Below are 25,406 nucleotides of genomic sequence, written 5' to 3' on the forward strand. Positions count from 1 at the left end.
AAAATAAGAGAAAATAAGTTGAGGTAGAAATAGGTCACAGAAAATTAAGATATATTTGAAAAATACACTTACTCTACTGCTCTCCCAACACTTCTATAGAAAATGGAGTAATGTGGCAATAGGGACAAGTTACTCGAGATTAATAGGGATTTTGCTTTGTAAAGGCAACTACCATGGTCTCAGGCGGTTTTTATATTCTATATAGTGGGACCAACTGGTGATATTGCCATTAGCAAATTCTAAATGGTAAGCTTTCAAGGAATTAATCATAGCAGCTACTAGGTTTTTCATACCAACTAAGAAATACTCTTCAAGGTGTAGGCTTAAATCGATGTCAGATGAACTGATGAAACTTGTGGCAGAGAAGAAAAGTGCACGGGATGCATATAAATTATCAGGCAACATAGAAGCCTATGGTAGCTATAAACTATTCTGTAATCAAGTCACAAAGGAGGTCAGGCAAGCGAAGGCAGATTATGAGAGATCTTTGGCAAATGATGCAAAGAAAAACAGCAAAGACTTCTTTACTTATATAAACACTAGAAGGAAGGTGATGAATCAGATTGGTTCAGTTGATACCAAAGGTTTGACTGTTGATAATCCTCCTCAGGTTGCTGACAAACTGAATGAGTATTTTGCATCTAATTCACACATGAGGGAAGGGGATGCCATAAGTTTATCAAGCTCTAAACGTGGAGCTAAATGATTTTGTGATAACTGAGAGGAAAGTGGAAGAGAAATTGTTGAAATTAAACTAGGCACCTGAATGGGATGGAATCTATCCAATTATATTAAGAGATACAGGGAATCAAGGGAACCCACAGCCATAATTATGGAAGCATCCTTAGATTCAGCGGACGTCCCTGCAGGTTGGAGATGTGTGAATATATCCCGAATTCAAAAAGGGGATCAAAGAGTGATGAGCAATTACATACCTGTTAGTTTAACTTCTTTTCCGAGAAAAATAATGGAGTAGCTGGTAAAAAAAGTAAAGTAAAGTAATGTGGGATCATCTAGACAAGGCTGCAGTTATACTTCAAACACAGCGTGGGTTTGTTAAGAGTAAATATTCTTTGCCCAATTTGATTGGTTACTACGATGTGGTCACAAAGATACTAGATAAAAAAAAATAATTTTGATATCATATACAGTCAGTCCTCATATAGCACGATAGTTGTGTTCCTAGAAGCCCTTGTGCAATATAAATAACAGGCCCAATGGGAAAAATAGGTTTAGGTGCCGATCACCAAAATTGAACACACATTTGTAACCAAAACATTACCAAACAATAAATAATCGTAATAAAATACTTACGTGTTTTATTATGATTATTTAATAAAATATTGCTAATGCTTTTGTAAAAAACTTGTTCTTTGTTTGATCTTCTATCCAAACAGATAACAGCCGTTCCATCTCTTCCAATTCTTTGTGTCTTGATGTAATGGATTTTGTTACACTTTGAGTTGTTCCTGCTATGAAAGTTGTTTTTATTTTCTCTGCATTCTTTCTAATTCTTGGAGTTGCCTCATTTAGGCCTGTAGGACGTGCAATATTACATGGTCATTCATTTTGCTCAAAATGTTTCACAATTTCATATTTTTTTTCTCTGTCGACAGAGGCGGACTGGCTATAAACCTTATCGGGGAAAACCTCGGTGGCCAGAAGATGATGGAGGCCAGTGTGATTTTGGCCATAAACGTTAGTATGAGGCCGCTACAAATTTTCCTGGATAAGAATTTTTGACCCAGTCCACCTTGTCTATCAATATTTCTTTTCTTTTTATCTCTGAATCCGTAGTATCTTCACCATGATGCTTCCTTTTCATACCTTTTTAAGTATTTTACTCATTTTTAGGGAATAAAGCACAATTACAAAATGAGGAGGCACGCTTGATACACATAAACAAAGCTGTGCACGTGTAGCAACTGAATAAACAACACTGTAAAGGCAGAGACACTATTAACATCTCACAAGCGCACATTTCACTAAAGCACATTTCTGGGGGTTTCTACCATAAAACAATAAAAACAGTTTCCAGTTGTGTTCCTGCTAGTGGAATCTAGCAGGAACACAACTGGAAACTGGTAGTAAACTCAATCTAATTGCATTTGCGATAATACCGAAAGCCAGAATTATGTGGGTTTTTACGTTATTATGGTGAAATGTGTTTCCCCTTCACTGATATAAAAAACACAAATACATTTTCAGAATCTTCTCTTCATTCCTATCGTGTTGCAAATTCGGTTTGTGTTATATATACAATATCGTTCCCCTATTTATAAATCGTGTATGATCGAATTCGTGTAGTGTAAACACGTGTTATACGAGGATTGACTGTACTTGGATTTCAATCTTTTATGTTACACATAAAAGACTGCTATACAAATTGGAGCAATGTGGCATTAAGTGCAAATTGCTGCTATGGATCAAAGGATGGTTGAGTGAGAGAAGACAGAGTGTGGTAATCAATGGACATTGCTCTTCATGGACTAAAGTTATTAGTGGAGTACCTCCAGGGTTCAGCATTGGGTCCATTGTCTTCTGTATTTATCAGTGATATTGATGAAGATGTATCGGGATTAATGTCCATGTTTACAGATGATACAAAGATTGGCAGGGTGGTTAATGATAGTATGTTATGGCAACAGGATCTAGAAAAGTTGGGTAGATGGGCTAAGAAATGGAAATTGAGGTTTAACAATGATAACCCCAGAATAACACACCAACTGTGTGGTACACTCAGGCTAGTAGAAAATGAGAAAGACCTAAGGGTAGTTAAGCAGTCAGATATGAAGTACTCTGAGCAATGTACAGAGGCTTCCAGGACAGCTTATGGGAGTTTTGTCAACGATATACAAGGATAAAGAGGTGATTATCCCATTGTATAAGGCAGTCAGGCCACATCTTGCGTAAGTACTGCATACAGGTCTGGAGGTCTCATTTTAGTAAGGATGTCAAGCTTCTGGAGCAAGTACAGAGAAGGACAACAAGATTGATGAGGGGAACAAAGGGGTGCTCTTACCAAAAAGATTCAGTTCTGCAAATTGCAGCATTGGAGATTTATCTCCTGCGAGGTGATGTGATTAAGATGTTTAAAGCTTTGAATTGATTGAGCAAGCTCAGTTTTGATGGGATCCTTCCTCGTTCCCAGACCACACACGAATTTTAACATTGATAAATGCAAAGTAATGCATACTGGTAATATCCAACTGTTTTGTAACTACGTTTAGGGTAGTGGAAAATGAGAAAGACCCGGGAATAATTGTGCAGTCAGATATGAATTATCTGAGCAATACAGACAGGCTGCCAGGAAAGACATCTTGTGGGGTTTTGTCAATGATATACAGGAATTTTTCTAACGGTGATAAGGAGGTGATTATCCCATTGTATAAAGCAATTGGTCAAGCCACATGTTGAGTACTGCATACAGGTCTGGAGGCCTCATTTTAGGAAGGATGTGGAGCTGCTGGAACGAGTACAGAGAAAGGTAACAATATTGGTGAGGTTAACAAAGGAGGTGCTCTTACCAAGAAAGGCTTCAGTTCTGCAAATTTCAGGGTCTAGTGACTAGGCACCTGTGAGGTGATCTAATTGAGTTGTTTAATGCTTTGAATGGATTGAGCAAGCTCAATACTGATAGGATTCTTTCACTTGCTCAGACCACACATGCAAGGCTGCACAAATTCAAATTGAGGAAGGACAGTTGCAGAATAATGTGCATAAGTTTGCCTTTAGCCAGAGTTTGGTTGATTGTTGCAACAAACTTGCATCTCTTGTGGTAGAGGGAATGAATAGGTGAAATATGTGGGTTTTTTTTTTTTTTGATGTTGTATGATCTTGCTTTCTTGCATCATTTGCCACTGCTAATGCTAAATGCCAGTGGGCATCCTTAATTGTTCTCACATGACGCACACACAATTGGACATAAATTTAAATTTGAAAAGGATGGTAGCAGGATAGATGTCAGAAATTTGCTTTCAGTCAGAGCTTGTGAGTAGAGCTTCCACCTAGTGTTGTGAAGGTGGGTAATTTGAGTAAATTTAATGAAAGCTTGGACAAATTATTGGAAGGGATGGGCAAATGAAGTGGGTAATTAATTAGTTATTTTTTTCTCTCGGTGCTGTGTAAGCTTGCTTTTTTGCATCATTTTTGCACTCAAGTTATGCAGTCAGAAGAAAGAGACCTGATCAGTGGGGAAGGAATAATTGAAAATTACTCCATGGCAATGTTCCTGTTCGATGTAAGACATTAATTTCTGAATACCTTTCTAACACTCTGTAACTATGTTACAACATCCTCCTTATTCACATTATCTTGTGTTATGTGATATTTACTTTTTCCCAAACTAAAGAACTCATTAAGAGCTATGACAAACACAATGAATGAACTTTTTTGCAGTTATGTAAACAGTATAAAAAATGCTCAAATAGCCATTATAAATAAGTTAGAGTGATATAATTAATAATCTTTAATTCCATTGTAGCATTGCTGATGTTTTTAATTGAATTATATATAATTTTCTCCATTTCTTAAAATTGTGCTGTCTGTAAATCACGCAAAGTATTATATGAAAAAAAAAAAAAAATGCCGGATTTCATCCTATACAAATATTACTAAAATTTTTGATATAGGCTTTGAATTGGCTTCTACGTAGCGTAACTCAGCCAACTTCTCTCCATGATTTGCTATGGTGTTTTGTTGCATCCCTTGCCCCTGTTCCTTTGGAAAGGTCAGAAGAAGAGGGAGAGGAGGGTGAAATAGTTGAGAAAAAGGAACATGAAGGAGTAAGTAACATCAGTTGATAAAGATTGTGCCTTGAGTATTTTATTCGATAACACATTAATCATGTAGTGTTATTAGTTAGATTTTTAACACAGCTGCTCTATAATTTTTGCTAAAACACACTCCCTTAGTAATCTTAACATTTGAATGTTTTAATTACTAGATACATTTGGTTTAAGATTACAAGTTTAGTTCAAAACTAATGCATAATGCACTCCTATAAAGAAATAAACTTGTCAAAGTGAAATTATGTTCCCTCGCTTTATTTCTGCTCCTTATTACAGTTGGCTTGCCATTCCTGTTAAGATGTTGAATGCATTGATATATATTTCAATGGAAAGTTTTTTGATACCAGTCCACCACTGATCTAGCTATTCTTTACATCATTAATTGGATATGTTTGCTTTTAAACTAGCACAGAACTGTAGCAATGTACATTATTTTTGTTAAAGGTAGCAAAAAAGGAAAGAATTTTTTATTTACATCCGTTATAGAAAAATCTAGTCTGTTGAAAGCACATTCTGCTGGGAGATTATCTTCTTGCACACACATATAAACAACATTCATAACTTAATGGCAAGCCGAAGCATTCTTTGTACCTGTGTTATAATGTGAACAACATATGTACAAAAGTATTGTTAGGGAAATGAGTATAGGGTTTTTTTTTTTTTTTTTGTCTGAAAAAAAATATATATATGTGGACTTAGATCTTTCAACACTAATTTGAACTCTGTTTTTGTTCCTTTAGCACATCTAGTTCTTGTGATGAGACTAATTATACCACTCACATAACTGTTTAACTAGCTTACATGAATATAATTGTTATTTATTTATTATTATTGTTTATGTATTCATATTTATGTAAATGTTTGAAAATATCTTTATACTTGTTATTTCATAATCTTATTATTTGATTACAAATTGTTTCATATAAGATCTGGTGAATTACTGAAACATAATCATTATCATGCTTCTCAATTGCCCCAACAAATTCTACTTTGTGTGTGGATCGAACCCAGCTAAATCACAACAATGTACAATCATGATAGACATTCAGAAAATTTACCACTTATACTTTGGCTCTTTAGGTGACCAGAATAAGGCATGGGCACCACATATTATTTGTACTGCTTTTTCAAATAAATTACATGACTGGTTGAACAAAAGGAAAATGTCAATGCCATACCTATGATGTGAACAGAGCCAACTGACCATGATGGTGATTATTCCTTTTGTAATGTGAATGTAACTGAATTCTCAGAAAAAGAATAAGCACAAGATTGTTTGTCTGAACCTGGATTCTGCAACGAATCCCTCATAATGACAGTCTGCCAATTCTGGTGCCTCCATAGCATGGACTAGATTCCTTAGGTGGAATGAAATGCGATGAAGGTGCAATTTGCAGAAACCTATGAACTTGATCTGTTCCAAGTGTACATCTGACAAAGAGATATCAGAGCTAGAGCTGTTTACCAACGATAAAGCTGAACTTCTAGCCTTGAGACTAAAATGGAAACACTTGGTTAAGAAGAACGACAAAGTGCCTTACTATCAAAAAAATAAACAGTTTTGGCAACGTTCATTACAGTAAAACAGTCCACTCTGCTGCTGCTGCCATGATATTAATAGAGATTTCTGGAAATTGTCACAAAAAGACAACGAAGAGGTGCCATCTGCATGGCACTTCTTCATTGTCTCCTTGTTGCAAAGTTTGAAAGCTGTTCTCTTGCTTAATGGGAACTTAAAGCCATCCATCTGCGGTGTGGAAAAGGCCCAGATTTGAAGCCCACCAATGATGCAAGGAAGTTTTATGGGCTTTTTTTCATGTCATGGCTGAGTTAGTTGGTCTCAGGCATGGACAGCAAGATTTTCCCCTTGGGAACCCAGAGTGTTTTTTTTTTTTTTTTTTTTTTCAAACAAAACAGTTAAATGGACTAGAGAACATTCACAATTGATGGACACATGGGCAGTTGAGTTGATTCTCGGGGGGCTCTAATATCATACTTTATACACTGATGTATATGTAAGTTGGATCTTGGGTGGCCATAATATGATACTATAACATGAAGACACTACTGGAACCAGTTCAGTACAGCATTCATCAATGGAATAACTGTGGTGACCTCAAGGTCATTGGTATATTAATGGGCATCCAAGGAGGGTTCATTATTGTTTGCTATGCCTATGGGAAAGTCATTCCGCTGCAGACTATTACATTAGACGTGACTCTCTTCAAAGAAGCACATATGAGCTGAACCAGGAATGAGTAATGTGCAGTATGTTCCATTAGCAGATCCAATGAAGATTTTCCTCCAGCCTCTCCACATTAAACTTAGTCTAACAAAGAGTTTTATGAACGTGATGGGTAAGATGAATTCGAGAGAATTTCATTACTTAAGTGAAAAATTTCCAAATATGAGTGCCATAAGTGGAAATCTGTGTGGACTACAATGCATTAGAACTAAAAGCATCGCAGGCTTTGAAATGGTTTTGTAGAAACTTTGTGGATAACCACATGTCTTCTGCATGCAAGGTGCCTGTTAATAAATTGGATGCTATATGTCACTGAAACTTAATTTCTTGCATTTGCATTTATACTTCTTTCCTAAAAACGTTGAAATGGTGAGTGATGAGCAGGGAAAACAATTCCATCAAGACAATAATCAATGGAAAATTAATATGAAGGTTTCTGGAATGAATGCATGTTGGCAAACTACTTCTGGATGTTTAATATACACGTAAGTTAGTTATAAACCAGTTATACAAATAGATTAACAAAAATCAGTAGCTTTTGGGACGCGTGTCCCTTTGTCAACTGACAAATTAAATACAATACAACGAGCTGAGTGAAGCATGTTAATCATGCGTCATTGTTGTTGCGCGGACGTGCTGCTTTCTACGCCACTGATCCTCCATCAATAAAACGGTTGTCTCTAGGATGGGATGTAGACTTATGCCTTTCTGGCGATTTAATGCCTTTGGATTGTTTACTATGTTGAGTGATTCTAGCCATAGGCGGTGGCGAAAGTGTCGTGAGTGGTCTACTGTTTCGAAGTCGCGTTTGGGATCAAGATCGTGGTTGGTGGCCCAAAAATGTTCCGCGACCGCGGACTGGTCAGTTTCGGCCAGCCGGATTGCTCTGTCGTGTTCCATGAGGCGATCCTGGAGACGCCTTGATGTTTCTCCTATGTAGCATGTAGCAACTGTTACAGTCTCTACAGGTGATGTGATATACCACATTGCTGTGTAAGACAGGTGTGACAGGGGTCTTCACGCTGGAGACAAGTGAACATAGGTTCCTGCAGGGTAATTGCACACATTTGATGTTGTAACTTCTAAGGACCTTCGAGATCCGTCCTGACACGCCTGGTTAATAGGGAATGTAGGCGGACGATATACCGACTTGGTTCGGTGGTCTTGGGTTGGATGTGAGTTCTTCTGCCTGTAATAGGCATCTGCTTAGTACATGGGATGGATAACCACATTTGGTTAGGTCCGCCTTCACCAGGGAGATCTCGTTACGCCTAATTGTGTCGGTGCTGGAATGGCTCCAAGCCCTGGAGAATAGGGTGCGGGCAGTGCTATTGAGATGGCTTGGTGCGTGGCCGGACCTGTAGTTAGTGAATTGACCGCACCACATGGGTTGCGGTATACTGAGGTCTCTAGATGTGGGCCTACGCGATGCACTTCCCGCAGTTTAAGACAAAACACATCAATTGGAATATCTTTGATGTAAAAGTACATGAGCTTACTTCAGAAGAAATAATCGTCCAACTTGGCTCACTTCCTGCTGATATGCAGGTTTCTAGGGTTCAAGAGATTCTAATCACCGTCTGTGAGTCCACTCTAAAAAAGAAAAAACGAAAAATGAATAGTGTTTCATGGTGGACCCCAAATCTCACAATTCTCAGAAGAAACTTACAAAATGCTCGTCGTAATTTTCAGAGAGCAAAGAGAGCTAACAGGCCCAGAGATGAGATTGACAGACTGGTGAGTTGTATAAATCCAATAGAAGGAGTTATTTCAATACCATTTTCCAAGAGAAGAAACTTGCTTGGGCAAGGTTTGTTCATCATAACATAAATGAAGATCCATGGGGAATTACCCTACAAACTTGTTACTAACAAGGTTCGTCCCGGCGATGTTCTTTCTTCTATTATTGTAAATGGTAATGAAACCTTGGACTGGAGTTTGTCCATAAATGCTATCTTGGACGGCTTGCTCCATGAGGACACTGCCTCCTGTGAAAACACCATCCAAACTACAATGAGATCAGATCATTTATCTTACCAAGGGCCCCGAACCAAAGCTCCTTTTACGGATACTGAGTTGGAATCTGCTATCTCAACCTTAAGGGATGGTAAATGTCCTGGACAGGATCTCCTTGAGGTTTCCGTACTTAAAAGATTTTGGAAAAATTGTCCATTAATTATATTAAATCTTTTGAATGCTTGTCTGTCTTCAGGATTATTCCCACTGGCTTGGAAACAGGCTAAACTTAAACTTCTGCTTAAGTCCTTTGACAAACCCTCCAATGATCCGGCCTCTTACAGGCCCATTGCACTGCTGCCCATCCTTGGCAAAGCCTTGGAAAAATTAAATTGTTTCTCGTCTTCTAAATTACTATTTAGACAGAAACCTAAGTTCCCCACTTCAATTTGGCTTTACACGTGGAAGGTCTTCTGTTGATGCTATTTGTCAGGTTTTGAGTTCTGTTCAAAATTCCAATTCTAAATATGTCTTCGGTCTCTTTGTTGATTTCCAAGGGACATTTGACACTGTTTGGTGGCCGAGTGTCCTGGCGAGGTCCGGAGAGGCTGAGGTCTCTGCTCCTATTTACTGTTTCCTTTCGAATTACTTTGATTCTCGCAGCATCACAGTTTCCTCAGGATTCTGCTCTGTCTCCAGATCTGTTTCTAGGGGCTGCCCTCAGGGCTCTGTTCTTGGCCCTGTGTGCTGGAACATGGTCCTTGATGGGTGGCTCTTGGTTGATCGAGACAGCTTCCTTCAGATAGCTTATGCAGACGACCTTGCTATTCTGATTTTTGGTAATTCCCGCCGGGAGCTAGAGTGCAGAGCAAATGAAGTTCTAGAGGACTTGGATATCTGGTGTCAAACACATAAACTTCAAATCTTGACTAATAAAACAAATGTTGCTAAAAGGCTCTCTTGATGTGAATAGACCACCTGTTATTAAGTTGAATGGAGAAATGATTAGGAGTACTCGGCAGCATAAATACTTAGGAATTTATTTTGATGACCGTCTTAATTTTAATTACCATGCAAAATATTTACTTCAGAAAATAAAAGCTATGACCTATAAAATTATTAAGATTACCAGGAGTACTTTTGGTGTTAAGAAATCTTCCATTAAATTATACTACAGTTGTATATTTATACCAATTGTGTGTTATGCGGCTGGGGCCTGGGGATACAGAATCGGTAACTCCCTTGTTCAAAAATATCTTACCCAAGCACAAAGATTCTTTTTTCTCGCTGTAAGTAGAGCTTGTCGAACTGTCTCTACAGCTGCTCTCCAGGTCCTCAGTCATCGACTGCCAATCCAATATGAAGTAATGTTACATTATCTTTTATATTGTAGAAGAAAAAATGTTCCTGCGATTGTAAATGGTATAACATATAATACTGACTTGCAAGAAAAGGTAGACATTAAAAGAATGAGAAATGAATGTTGTAGAGTATGCCAAAATACCTGGTCTACCTCTACCTTGGGTAGGGAGACCTTTAAGTTTTTTCCTGAGGTTGTTGATTACGACAAGAAAATGGACTGGTTCAATCCTGGTTTATACGTTACGTTTTTATATACCGGTCATGGAAGTCTTAACTTTAAATTGTTCTCACTAGGATTAAGTAACACTCCTCTCTGTAGTTGTGGTGCTCAAAAAACTGTTGAGCACCTTGTCTTTCATTGTCCCCTGTACGATGATTTAAGACTGGACTTTCAACTTCTCACAAATGTATTTGACTGCTCCGAACTGCCAAGATTGGTTAACTGTTCTGAATATTATACTGCCTTCTCCACCAATGCAGAGAAATTGTTTAAACGGAGAAAAAGAATTCTTGCTCCTGAGGTTCAGTAAAATGCTAGACTGTTTCTTTGGATTACTCTTACCTGATGTATTGATCAGTCTGCTGGACTCCGAAGCCCAGTATTTATTTATGTATCATCATTGTATATAGTCCTTTTATGTATAATTAATCATTCTACTTTTCATGTATAATTAATCATTGTACTTTTCATGTATAATTAATCATTATAAATTGTACACAATGTATAGATTACTTTCAGCGGCGAATAGGGGAAACCCTGGAGCCCGCCAAAAAATAATAAAATACTTTGACTTGACTTTGTCCTTTCTTTATACATTGTATCTGAATGATACCGTGGTCTGAAATCTCAACAATGTCTGCATTTGATGTCTTGATCAGCACTTCAAATTGAATAAATTTATTTACTACACTCCTAGCATTGGTGTACGTGCACCTGTTTTTACTCTTAGTTACCCTAACTCAGCCCATGTTTTTTCTTGTTTTATGATGACTCCCTCTCAGCAGCTCTTGAAATCCCCAGCACCTTTCTTTCAAGGCTGCATGCTCATTCCAATAGAAGTTTGGAATGAACCCCCAATCTAGCAGTTTTCTGACCTACCTAACGCTGTTCCGATAGTAGCAGCAAATATTCTTGTACCTTTTCTGTTTAAGTGTATCCCCATCCCTGTAGAAGCAGTCTCTTGTGTTAACAAGCACAGAAAAATTCTACCACGAGTCTTGCACAATCTCTCCATGGCTGAATTGATTGACAATGCTCACATCATACACTCCCTCCCATTATGTCTGGACAGAATTGCAGACACTTTCGAATTTAACCCAAACTCCCACTTTTTTTCAACATTGTGCTGTACTTATTCAGTAAGTCTGCAGATCTCCTACTCTTAATGTCATTAATGCCAGTATGTACAAAAATATCACCTTTCGCACCCCTAAAAGATGATATCTGCTCTTCATCATCCTTAACTTTTAACCCTGGCAGACCCTGGTCCTTTTCCACCTATCCTTTTTCGTTCAGTATATTTCCCATTTCCCTGACAGCTAGCACTGTAGTAACAACATGTAGATTATAAAGGAAAGAAGCTGCAATTAAAGTTCTGGTACATTTAAAATATTGGTACTGGTATAGAATTATTGGAATGTTGTGGATTATGAATATGTTAGTTATAAAATGAATAGAACACAAAATGCAGTTTTATTTTTGAAAATAAATATTCATTCAAATTCCAGGCATCATTACATAAAGTTGCAATTGCACATACAAAAACTCATATGTCAATCTGTGGCAGTGTCATGCCACAGATTGATGTAAAAATACAAAATATTCTCATTCCTTGTGTACTTTGATTAACAAACAAAGTATGCAAGAGATGAGAATTTTTTTCATGTAATATGGTCTCCGAATAGAAAAAGATTTCCAGTCTGTTAATTAGGAAAAAAATTATTATCAATTATATAATCATAGAGCTTGAAAGTTGGAAAAATATATATATACGTATATCTTTTAGCAGCAGTGCAACAATTTTGGAAATTACAACTCCCGGTGTTCGCGCCAATATTGTTGAACTAGCCGCCATATTGTAATCTATAAGAAATAGCGCAACGTATATATCTCAAACTGACAGCAAAAGTTATAACGTAATACGAAGCACTGTATTAGGAATCTGTTAGCTTAGTATAGTATTATCAATTAATCAAAAATATTTATTAATCTTATTAAATTCCATTGTTAATTAAACTGTATTTAAATGGAAATCATGGCCAAGACTAGAGCTGCGAAGCAAAGATCACAGACTAGCGAGAGTGCTGTGACTCAGGGGAGAAATAAAGGGGGCGATTCTCCAATGCATCACAGTCTCAAAGAATGGGCGAAATGTGAAATGTTTGCTGAACTTTCTAAAACAGGACATGGTCTAGCCAAGGAGGATGTCTTTGTGTGTGCTAGATGCCTAGAGTGTCAAGAAATTAGGCACCAACTCAGCATTCTGATGGGCTTCTATGAGAACTTGAGGTGTAGGGTAAATGCCCACGAAGAAATTAATACGAGAGGCATATCAAGCTCTCAGCTGCCCAGCTCAACGGCAGAGCTCACTCCTGTGCATCAGGCAACACAGAGGCAATCTCCAAGGCAGAATGCACTGGTCCCAAAGGAACTAGTTTTCGTTGATAACTCTATTGTCAGGGAGGCTGATAATATACTATGCAAGAAGGATAGGTGGAACGGGACCAGCGTATGTCTGCCAGGAGCAAAGGTTTATGACATTGTAGAGCAGATATCATCTTTTAAGGACACAAAAGGTGATATTGTTGTACACGTTGGAACTAATGACATTAAGAGTAAGAGACCTGCAGATTTACTCAACAAGTACAGGTCAATGTTGAAAAAAAAAAGTCACGAGTTAGGGTTGAATGTGAAAGTATCTGCAATTCTGCTCAGACACGATAGGAGGGAGTATATGATGAGAGCCTTGTTGATCAATTCGGCCCTGTAGAGATTGTGTAAGGTTCAAGGGGTAGAATGTTTTTCAGCCTGGTCTGTGCTTATTGACAGGAGACACTGCTTCTACAGTTGTGGGGTACACTTAAATAGAAAGGGTGCAAGAATATTTGCCGATGCTATCAAGGCAGTGTTAGGTCGATCAAAAAACTGCTGGCTTAGGAGGGATATACAGACTAAAAGGTTAACAGTGGCTGCAGGCAGAGGCAAAAGTGATTCTTCCACTGCTTCTATTGGAATGAGCAGCAGCATGGAAAGCACGGCAATGGAGATTTCCAGGACTGTTGGGAGTCAAATAAATAAATACCGAAAGAACAAATAAATAAATAAATAAAGAACAAATAAATACATGGAACGTGTTAGGGTAACTAAGAGTAGAAACAGGTGCATGTATACTTGCATGTACACCAATGCTAGGAGTATAGTTAATAAATTTGATGAGCTTGAAGTGCTAGTCAAGACATCCAAGTCAGATATTGTTGGAATATCAGAGACATGGTGCCATACAGATATAAGAAGTCCAGAATTGGAATTTGGGGAATACAATGTGTATAGAAAGGATAGGCAGGACAGGAAGGGAGGAGGGGTTATGTTGGAGGGGTTGGGAGTCAAATAAATAAATACCGAAAGAACAAATAAATAAATAAAGAAAGAACAAATAAATACATGGGCTGTGTTAGGGTAACTAAGAGTAGAAACAGGTGCATGTATACTTGCATGTACACCAATGCTAGGAGTATAGTTAATAAATTTGATGACCTTGAAGTGCTGGTCAAGACATCCAAGTCAGATATTGTTGGAATATCAGAGACATGGTGCCATACAGATATAAGAAGTCCAGAATTGGAATTTGGGGAATACAATGTGTATAGAAAGGATAGGCAGGACAGGAAGGGAGGAGGGGTTATGCTGTTAGTTCAGAAACACATAAAATCTATGGAAATGCATCCAATTGATGTTGGTGGACAATGCGATGTTGAGTCTGTTTGGTGTGACATAAGCACTGGGAAAGGAAAAATGAGAGTAGGTGTGTGTGTTATAGGCCTAATGAATCGGATGAGTATAATTAGTATTATACTCGTTATAGCATCTGATGTACAATGAGTATAATTATGTGCAGAGAAATAGTGTGCCAGTAAATCAGAATGTCTTATAATGGGGGATTTTAACTTTCCAGATATTGAGTGGAACTTGTAGATTGGTCACTCGCGCACACTAGCAAGACTTTTTTGGATTTATTGGATGACTGTTTTCTCCAGCAGCATGTTCGAGAGGCAACCAGAGGGAGTAATACTCTTGATCTGACTATCAGCAGTGATTATTCATGCATTAAGAATTTATAGATAAAGGAACCACTGGGTGACAGTGATCACAATGTACTGATATGGGAATTACTTAAAGATGTAACTACCATCAAGGCTAAAGGGAAGGGCTTTTGCTTTCGTAAAGTTGACTACAGGGATCTCAGACAGTTCTTTAATTCTGTACAGTGGGATCAACTGATGATTTACCAAAATTGAATTCTAAATGGGAAGCCTTCAGAGGTTTAACCTTGGAGGCTACTAGGCTTTTCATTCCAACTAAGAAATACTGTTCAAGGTTCAGGCCTAAATGGATGTCAGATGAATTAATGAGACTCATGGCAGAGAAGAAAAATGTATGGTATGCATATAAATTATCAGGTGACACAGAAGCCTATGGCAGATATAAGCTTGTCTTTAATCAAGTCACAAAGGAGGTTAGGCAGGTGAAGGCAGATTACAAGAAATCTTTGGCAAAGGATGCAAAGAAAAACAGAAAAGAGTTCTTTACTTATGTAAACTCTAGAAGGAAAGAGATAAATAAGATTGAACCATTTAACATAGATGGGTTGACTATTGATGATCATGCTTAGGTAGCTGATAAACTGAATGAGTATTTTGCATCTACATTCAGACATGATTAGTTATTCAATGAAAGGAATGCCAGAAGTTTATCAAACTGTAACAGGAAGAGAAATTGTTGAAGTTAAACATAAGGAAGGCACCTGGGGTGGACGGGATCTATTGTTTTATATTAAAAGAGACAGCAAAGGAAGTAAGCAAACCCTTAGCCATAATTATGAGAGCTTCCTTGGACTCAGGGGAGATCCCCATGGACTGGAGGTGTACCAATGTATCACCAATTCACAAAGGGGGTTCAAAAGGTGACACCAGTACTATAGACCTGTTAGTTTAACTTGTGTTCTGGGGGGAAATAATGGAGTCACTGGTTAAAGAAGCATTGCAGGGTCATCTAAACAAGACTGCAGTAATAGTTAAGACACAGCATGTGTTTGTTAAAGGTCTTGTCTGACCAATTTGATGGGATACTATGAGGGGTCACAAAGGAACTGAATGTCAAAAATAATTTTGATATACTTGGATTTCAGGAAAGCTTTTGATACTGTTGCACATGGATGATTGCTGTACAAATTGGAGAGGTATGGCATTAAGGGTAAGTTACTACATTGGATAAAGGGATGGTTGAGTGGGAGACGACAGAGAGTAGTAATCACTGTACACTGCTCTTCGTTGACAAATGCTTTTAGTGGAGTTCCCCAGGGTTCGATGCTGGGCCCATTGTTAGTTTGTGTTTTCATCAATGATATTGATGAAGGTATATCAGGATTAATGTCCAAGTTTGCAGATGATACAAAGGTTGCCAGGGTTGTTAACGATAGTAAAGACAGTATGCTACTCCAACTGGATCTAGACAAATTGGGCAAATGGGCTGAGAAGTGGCAACTGAAGTTTAACATTGACAAATGCAAAGTACTGCATATGGGTAGCAATCACCCAAGAGAAATGTACGAACCATGTGGTACTACACTCAGGGAAGTGGAAAGTGAAAAAGACCTGGGGGTAATTGTGCCGTCAAACATGAAGTTTGGTGAGCATTGCATATGGTCTGCCAGGGCAGGTAATGGAGTCCTGTCAATGATATAGGAATTTTGCTAGCAGGGATAGGGAGATGATCATCCCATTGTACAAGGCAATGGTCAGGCCACATGTAGAGTACTGTGTACAGGTCCTGAGAGGTGCACTATAGCCAGTGTCGCTTATGCGCCATTAAACACACATAACACACCCACACAGTTCCTGAGGCTTCATTTTAGAATGGATGTATAGTTGCTAGAAAGAGTACACAAGAAGGGCAACAAGATTGGCGAGTGGAACAAAGGGGTGCTCTTTCCAAGAAAGGCTTAAGTTCTGCAAATTGCAGCTCCTGGAGAGTAGGCACCTGCGAGATGATCGGCGCCTCCGTAGCCAGGTGGGAAGGAGCAGCAGTGTGTAGCACACGCTTCTTTATTAGACTGGGATTTGAGCCCGTCACCACCAAATACGGAAGATGTGGAAAGGTCAGGGAATGACAACCTCATATCCCGGAGCAATATGGCCTTAGTTGCTAATGCTCCTAAAAACCAAATAACAACCAGCGAGGTGATCTGATTGAGGTGTATAAGGTGTTGAACGGGTTGAGCAAGCTGAATGCTGATGGGATTCTTCCTCTTGCTCAGATTTAGACCCTTGAGGGGGTATAGATTCAAATTGAAGAAATTCAGTTATAGAATAGATGTGCAGAAATTTGCCTTTAGCCAGCGGGTGGGTAATTGGTGGAACAGATTCTCATCTTTTTTTGTGGAAGTTGACAGCCTAAATAAATTTAAGGCTGAGCTGGACAGGCATTTGGAACAAATGGAGGGGTGAAATGGGAGTGTTTTTTTTATTTTTTTTATTTTGGCTGATGCCACATAAGCTTGCTTTCTTGCATTGTATGCCTCTACTAATGCTAACATTATCTTTTAGCAGTGTGCTTGGCAATGCTAGTTGGCATTCTTTTTCAGAAGAGACCAGTTTTTCAGGGAAATTAGTTGAACAGTTATTTGAAATGAAATGAATGGTAATTAACCCAGCAACACTCAAGAGTAATGTGGACTAGTGGGTCAAGCAAACATTAAATGGTTTATTCTGGCTAGTTCTGAAGATCCAGTAGATCTAACATGTAACAAGAAATAGGATTGTAAGTTAGAAAATAGGGAATGAAAGGCTGATTGTTGGGACTGATGTGTTCTATTATGCCATACTAGATGATTCTGATCTAGCATCCTAAAATTATTTCCAGATATTGGTAAACATTTGGAATTTTACTTTTAAGTGCTGTCTGTGTGTATTCCTTTTGGTTAGAAATATATTGATTATGTTTTGCATAGACTATTATTGGAAAATGTTTGATTATCTTTTATTGACAAATTGTGATATATGTGAACTTCCGTTTTTTAATTTTCCAGGATCGTGATTTGGGTGTTTGTGAACATCCTCTGTCTGATATTACAATTGCAGGAGAAGCTGCTCATCCTTTACCACAGACGTTCCATGCATTGCTACAAACAATATCAGACATTATGATGCTACTTCCAATGAATTCAGCACTTCAGCAGATGGCTATGAGGTGCTGGTGCCTAAAGTTTCATCCATCAGACCATGCATTTTTACATAGAAGCCATGTGTTTTCAAATATTAGTAAAATATTATCACGTTCAGAAGAAGAAGGAGATGAAACGGTGCCAACCGTTATAGCAGCTTCAGACAGTGGACAGGTATTTTTAGAATTAATTTTTTTAATAAAATGTTGTGCAGGTCATACATTTTGCAGATGTTTTTCTCATCCACTTCTTCACTGATTATAATCCTCTTTCTACACCATCACAAAAAAATATCAGGCTGACAGTTGTCACGTTGGTCTTTTGGTGTATATAACTTTCCTTTACTTTATCTCTGTGGAGGTAAAATGGATTTTTGAGGTATGAATATGAATTAAACTTTCCATACTTGGGTGCTGGCAGGATATTTTGAAAGATAGTGCTAAAAAAAATAAAAAATTAATAAATAAAAAAGACTACAGTAGAATGTCTATTATCCAAACCACCATCGTACCAAAATTAATAATAATAGTAATAAATTACAGTATCTAATTTTAGTGCCCTGATTATGCTGAAATATTATTTCTGCTACTTGATGCATTTGTTTCCAATTATTTATTTGAAGATATGTGCAGTATAAACATAGAAATAGTCTTAATTTGTCATTACACAAGTTAAAAATCAAATTGGCTTTAACTACTGTGTGGACCCAGGATAGTCTATCGTGACCTTGTTGTGTCATTGTCTGTTGTACCATTGTCCATTGTGAGCACAGGAGTATGGTGGGGCCAGTTAGCTTTCATTCAGTCTGCTGTGAGCCACTGCAGTGTGGGGTTATTTCAGGCATTTTTTTTCTAATCACTCGACGTTTGAGTTTTTGTTCGTGGCTATTTCAAAGTGAAATACTGTGTGATTTTGCTTTTTAATTTGAATACTGCTGTCTCTTTGTGTTAATAATGGTGTCTACAGGCAAAAGAAACTGCAGTGTGTTGTCAATACAAGACAAGATAACAATTATTAATAGACTAAAAAAGGGCAAAACTGGTGTATCTCTTGCTAAGATTTTTAATGTTGGTAAAGCAACCATATCTGACATAAAGAGCAGAAAAATGTGAAATTTTGAAGTTTACTTCAAAGTTAGACAATGAACATGACTCTAAAAAAGAAAAACTATGAAAAAAAGGTAGTGATGAAAAATTAAAAGACTCTGTTTATTTATGGTTTCTACAAAAGAGAAGCCGAGGCGAACCTATTTCTGGACCTCTGTTATGCAAAAAAGCTTTACAATTGAATCAAAAGTCTAAAAGCCCATCTGAATTTAAAGGCAGTACATGATGGCTGAAAAATTTCAAATCTTGCCACCTTATAAGGGAGCTTGAAATTCAAGGAGAAGCTTTATCAAGTGATGTCCTGAAGCACAAGCTTTTAAAGAGTCTTTTCTGAAAATGGCACAGGAGATTTTCCAAGGATGATATTTACAATGCAGATGATAATGCCACCTAAGAGAAAATCAAGTGTGTATCTAGCACCGTACATTAAGGGATGGTAATAAGTGCAGATGTGGTTTACTGTTTGTATGGCATTAACAAATCTACAGTGCGGCTTTAAAAAGAAATTGATGATAATGTAGATAGCACATCATATCATGCATAAGTTACATATGATTTGTGACCATACATTAATCAAAAGGGGGAATTATATAGACTCATTGCCTTCTCACACATATGAATCTTTTTTTACACTAGCAGGTACTAAGGGAGGACATTACACAGCTATTTGGAGTAGTTTGAGAAATTTAAAGGAAGCGTCTTTTTTTTATTCATTTTTTTGTAGTTCATAATTATCAGTTTATTGCAGTCAATGTATATCTTATTATTTTAAAATAACTTAAATATTTTCTAGTATGTGATTTATAAAACAGCAGGATCTTCACAATGCAAGATATAGTATATCATTACATTTATGTTAAAATGTATATAGTATAGTTGTTATAATTGCTGTAAAGCATAACATTCATCTGCCATGAATAATCACTTTATTAGCTGCCAGGAGTAATCATTACAAGATTATTCATGGTACTTTTAGGAACAATCTCCCTCATGAGGCAGAATAAGTGTCTTTTCCTTCAGATTTTTTGAACCGGGTTTCCGTTATGATTTTTAATCACTTAAGTTCTCCAGTGTATCATGATTTTGTGTGAATGAGTGTGTATTCAGTGACTGTGCCACTTAACTTATTTTTCAAATCAGATATGAAAAAATATTGTAGTGTAGGATATGTCAAGTCAAAAGCTGTTTTATTAGCATGCCTATTTCATTAAAGTTACAATCCCATAGACTTTAATGAAGTTTTGGATATGGAGTCTGGACTCGTACTCTGCTCCTGTAAAGCTACTACCAGCATGTAGTTGTCTCTCTAATTAATAAAGATTCCAAGAAATACATTATCTGTTATAGTCTCTTCTCCTGAAAGAAATTGAGGTCTGTTTTATGATTTATGGTCACCTCTGTCATTTCCTGCACAGTCATATCCTACCACGAAGTATGCTGCCACGAATCTTGGTAAGAATCTGGTCTAGAACCTTTGAATCCCTTGTGTCTCTCCCCTACTTGCTGAAATAAATGATTCATCCGGTTGGTTCAAAAATCTGATAGCACGTGTTTTATTGCTGAGTCACAATATACAATCTATAAAAGGTAAGGTAAAATTACCCACAATGAGACATCATATGGGCATGCCCATTTGAATTTTTTTGCAAGCCATTTGGCCTATAATCCCCCCCCCCCAATTATTATCAATTCTTTACCACTGGTGATTTCACACATCACTTTTCTTGATATAGTTTAGAAGAAAGTCAAGATTCTGCTTTATGATCATGTAGCTTCACTATAAATGGTATACTATTAATTGTATATGTTTGGAAATATCCAATTAACTTAAGGAAAAAGAAAATGTCAGTAAGATTTGGCTGGTCATCTAAAATTGTTTTAAGCATTAGGTTGTTTTGCTTATTCATTATAGTTTGAAACACTTTTAGACATTTTCTATTAAATTTTGAACAGTTCACCATGAAGTGATGTACAGTTAGCAGAATTTGACAGTTTTGGCATTGAGGAGGGTCTTCACCACTGAGTGAGTCATGTGTATGCCCAATTTGCAAACGAGCAAGGGTCACTTCTTCATGTCTCTTGGATTGGAAGCTAGTTGGCCATGGTCAAAGTGTTTGATTAATTACACAGTTTGTTGTTAGTCTGATCTTGCCAGTGTTGTTGCCATTGTTTACCTAGCATTAATCACAGGGCTCTTATTATAAAATCCCTCTTGTTGTGGATAGGCAGAATTGCAGTTAATAATGTTTTGACTTATCTCATGCCTTTTTGCAGCATGAATTTATATTTTAAGAATTGTGTGAAAGGCATGCATAGTCATAAATTAACTCCTAAATATTAAGTATTAGAAGACACTCAAGAACCACATGAATTAGAGAAAAATTGAGTTTATTGAAGTTTAATCATATATATTTAATCATATATTTAAATTACATTAAAAATAACATAATCATAAAATAAAAATAACATAAAATAATAACATAACATAAAATTAAAAATAACTCAACTTTTTTCTGCTTTTTGACAGTGTACTAATTTATTTCTCTTTGGGGCTAATTTTCAAGTCACTCCCATTGAAATGCAATCAATTACTTTTAGGACTAAATTAAAACTATTTTCTTTCAATCCAAAGCAGTTGGTTACCCAAAATACCTTTCTTTCTCTGTAAGTAGGAGAGCAAAACTAAAGCTGATCTTTGGATTAGAAAAATCTGGTCAAAAAGGACTAGTCTCCCACCTGCAACCAAAAATGTCATCAGTGAACAACTTTCTTTCCAAGAAAAGTGCTTCTGCTACATACAAAATTGGAACTAATGAAAAATTTTATTAAGGCTGTACATAAAGAGGCAGACTTTTTGGTACATTTTTCCAAAATTTTTTGAGAGACGTGATGCAAAACCACACACCAGAATTTTTGAAGGATTAGATGGATCAAATTATGGAGCTGCCACAATATTCTATACCTCAGAATGAAGTGGAAACTTAGTTGACATCCAGGAGTGTGAAAAACTTTTAAATAATTTATAAATCAGAGGACTATGAGAAGATTTTCAACAATGTGCATACTATTTAAAAAAAAAAAAAAAAAAGTTTTTGACATGAATGCAAAGGTTCATTTAAAAAATAATGATACTTAATTGGGAGTTTTTAGCTTATTGTAAATGTAACTCTTTGTATTCAGTACATTTCACTTGATAATAACTCATGATTTAATCAGTGTTACTCATATGTTAATTCTTAATAGAGATTAAATATCAGCTCTTTGTTGCAGAGATTTTAACCATAAACATCTATCTGTTTGATATATGTTAAACTGTTTGTTGTAGTTCTGTTTTAAATCTAGTTATTATAATTCTGTTGTAGCCCTTTGTTAACAGTTATTTATTTAATACAAAAAAGTTTTAAAACTATTTTAAATACCATAGGTAACTGCAAATGTGGAAGCCCTCAAGGATGTGACACCTCTGGTAGATATCAAAGCATCTAGTCGCCAGGCAATGGTTAATAGTCTTACTGATAATAGCACAGAGACTTTCTGGGAAAGTGGAGATGAAGACAGGAACAAGATTAAAGTGCTAACCTTGACATGTGGTGCTAAAATTAGACCAAGAATGGCATATGTTCATATCGATAACTGCAGGGATTTAGGGGTAATTATTGGCCTGTTTATGTATGTACATGTGAAGGATTTTAATATTTGCGGGTTACCCTTTTCCCAGAATAAATTTATAATTATAAGTTTGTAGTTGAGTAATTCATTTAATTCATAAAATAAAATATGTTTATGTTAAAATGTGATATTCAACATGACCAGATATCGAAATGAGAATCTAAAATTTAGTATGACATGAGAATTTAGGATTTAGATTTAGGATTTTTTTTTTTTTTTTTTTTTTTTTTCAGTATGCATATTTCTTACAGAAGCAGTATGAATAAACTCTAGTATGATATCACTAAATTTCTATATCATGGGTGATCACTTGGGATGTATGAAACATCCCAATTTTAAAATGTTATATTGTAATTTTATATGAATAATTTAATTCATTTTTTTAAAATACTGTGTAATAAAACTACAAGCATAGTAATTCTGAATTATCATTTTCATAGTCATTGTAGAGCCTTTAAAGAAATATAAATTAATTATCTATGCAGGCTGGTTCTCACATATCATCCTTTAGAAGCATAATACGGACACAATCTAAATTATAATAGTATATATGTATAGTTACAGTAGTGCTCAAAAAATTGCATCATCTCATTTTTTAGGTTGTTCATACTGACAGGTAATCTTTTAGAAATAGCTGAAGGAACATAAATAAGTAATAACAATACACATATGGAACTATTAATTGCAAAAAAAATTACTTTTATACATACCTTATGGGTTTAAAAGAGTAAGAGATTACCTCAATCTTTTGCATAGAATGCTTCCAGTGACTGCTCTCCAAATATAACAAATAAAATAAAATAAATGGATAAAATAATTAAATGAATTCTTTCACTCATAGCGAAATGACCGATATGACATGCAACAGAATTGAGAGCCCCCATCCGACCCCGAAACACATCAAACCAACTCAGCAAGACCATGAGTGTGAGAAGACATTCTCAGAATAAATAATTAAAATCGGAAAACTGCTTATGAGAATAAATAATTAAAATCACAATTGATTTTAATTGATTGATTTTAACAGGACAGATTTCTAGCCCATTGATTGATGGGCCAGAAATCTGTCCTGTGCTACAAAAGATATTCATGGACATCCACTTCCTTTCTTTCTGTTTAGACTGCCAGTATCTGATAATTTTCATAATAAATGTGCCACTGTTGACTGATTACAGTGAATCCTTTTAGCTATTTCATGTGTAGTTGAAAAGACACGTATATATAAGTAAACGATAATTTTTAAGTACTATTTTAGAATTTATAAATATTTTACTCTGCCTATGGGAAACATTGGTCCTTCTGCATTCAATGCAGCAGCAACACTTTTCCTACATGGTGTTAATTGTGAAAATTGAGCCATTGCAATAGCACAGAATATTGGGCTCGTGGTATATGCACTGTATTTATTCTGCCGCTGGGGTGATGCAATCAGGTATAGCAAGTGACATCATCTAAAACAGCTTGCTGGAGAGGGTTGATGCAGTAGGGTAATGTTATTACAAAACATATATATGACATATTGCCAAATTTCACAGAAATTTGGTGAATTTTGAAGTGAAACACTTTTTTTGAGTACTGATTAAGTTTTCAAATAAAAAATAAAAATATAAAAAAAAAATTCATAACATGCATAACTTCTATACATTCCCCATTTTACTAGCTTATAAGTAAGACATTGATTTTTTTTTTTTTTTTTTTTTTTGAGTTAGTAGCAAAATATTTATTGGGCTTCTAAATTTTTTGAGCAAAATGGATGAAATCAGATTTAAATAAGAACAAAATAACAACTACATTAAAAAAAAAATAAAAACATTTTGTTAGAAATAAAACTTATAACAAGTAACACTGCTCTCCATGCTTGTCATGCAGTAACAAGTATATTTTACATCATAATAAAAACATTCTTAGAGGTCATTTTGTTTTACGCTTCGATTCCATTGAATCTCTTAAACTTCTTTATGCCAGGCCACATTTTGATATAGTTATATTTTTAAACTTTCAGGGAAGCTGGCCATATGAACCAAGTACAACTGTTAAAAATTGACTCCAGATGTAACTACGCTGCTACATATGGCTAAATATTTTCCATACTGTTTACATCAGTGTTTCATTAAGTGACAAATATCAGTAACAGATTAGGCATGGTGTATATTTGCCACTTTGAATTTTTGAAACCATTGCTTTCATGTATTCAGTGACACTTATTGCTAGTGTAGGGAATGTCTAACTTTTTTTTTTTGTCATTATTTACACTTAAACTGAGGCAATTGTTATGTTGTTCACAACTTCACAAAAGGAATATCTATTTGAAACACTGCTTTTTCATTTTACTGCTTCAATTGTAATATGCAACTAAAATATTCATGGTCAGCCACCCAACTACACGCTACTTTGTCTTTCACTGATCCTTTCATTTCTCTCTTTATTGAAAACTTCAAGTAAATGTTTTTTAAAATATATTTAGACATGGTTTTGGTTGCAGAGCAGCATTATTTTAGGAAAATAGTCACCTACTAAGCCATCATTTCTTTAAAATCAAAGCAATATAAGACACAACATGAACAAAATTGTATATTACCTTCATTTTCAGATTATACTCTAAAAATTATATGTAATAATCGGAAGAGATTTTCCCTGAAAATTAGCATGCCTATTTATCTGACACCAACCTCTTTACTTTTAGGCATGTACTAGACGAGCGCTTCAAGTGCACACGTAAACTGGCGTCTTGAACACCTCCAAAACAGCAAACAACCCGTAGCGCTCATAACATCAGATCATTTGAAACTAAACAAGGCGCTTCTAACATTTCATTGGATACCTACCACCAGTGAACTCA

The 25,406-nt window shown here is 36.2% G+C and overlaps 1 protein-coding gene across 4 annotated transcripts in view; it reads left to right on the plus strand.

The window, feature by feature from the left end:
* hiw (MYC binding protein highwire) overlaps positions 1–25,406 on the plus strand; it is a 1,043,263-nt gene that overhangs the window by 834,049 nt on the left and 183,808 nt on the right. For all 4 annotated transcript variants that reach the window (XM_090372846.1, XM_090372865.1, XM_090372875.1 and 1 more), the window contains 3 exons: positions 4,632–4,784; positions 17,658–17,966; positions 22,323–22,547. In XM_090372846.1, the coding sequence (XP_090228972.1) occupies positions 4,632–4,784; positions 17,658–17,966; positions 22,323–22,547 (687 nt within the window). The remainder of the gene's footprint in view (positions 1–4,631; positions 4,785–17,657; positions 17,967–22,322; positions 22,548–25,406) is intronic.

Source organism: Mastigoproctus giganteus, chromosome 1, assembly GCF_048544385.1.
Source record: "Mastigoproctus giganteus isolate SK-2022 chromosome 1, ASM4854438v1, whole genome shotgun sequence".
Classification (NCBI taxonomy): domain Eukaryota; kingdom Metazoa; phylum Arthropoda; class Arachnida; order Uropygi; family Thelyphonidae; genus Mastigoproctus; species Mastigoproctus giganteus.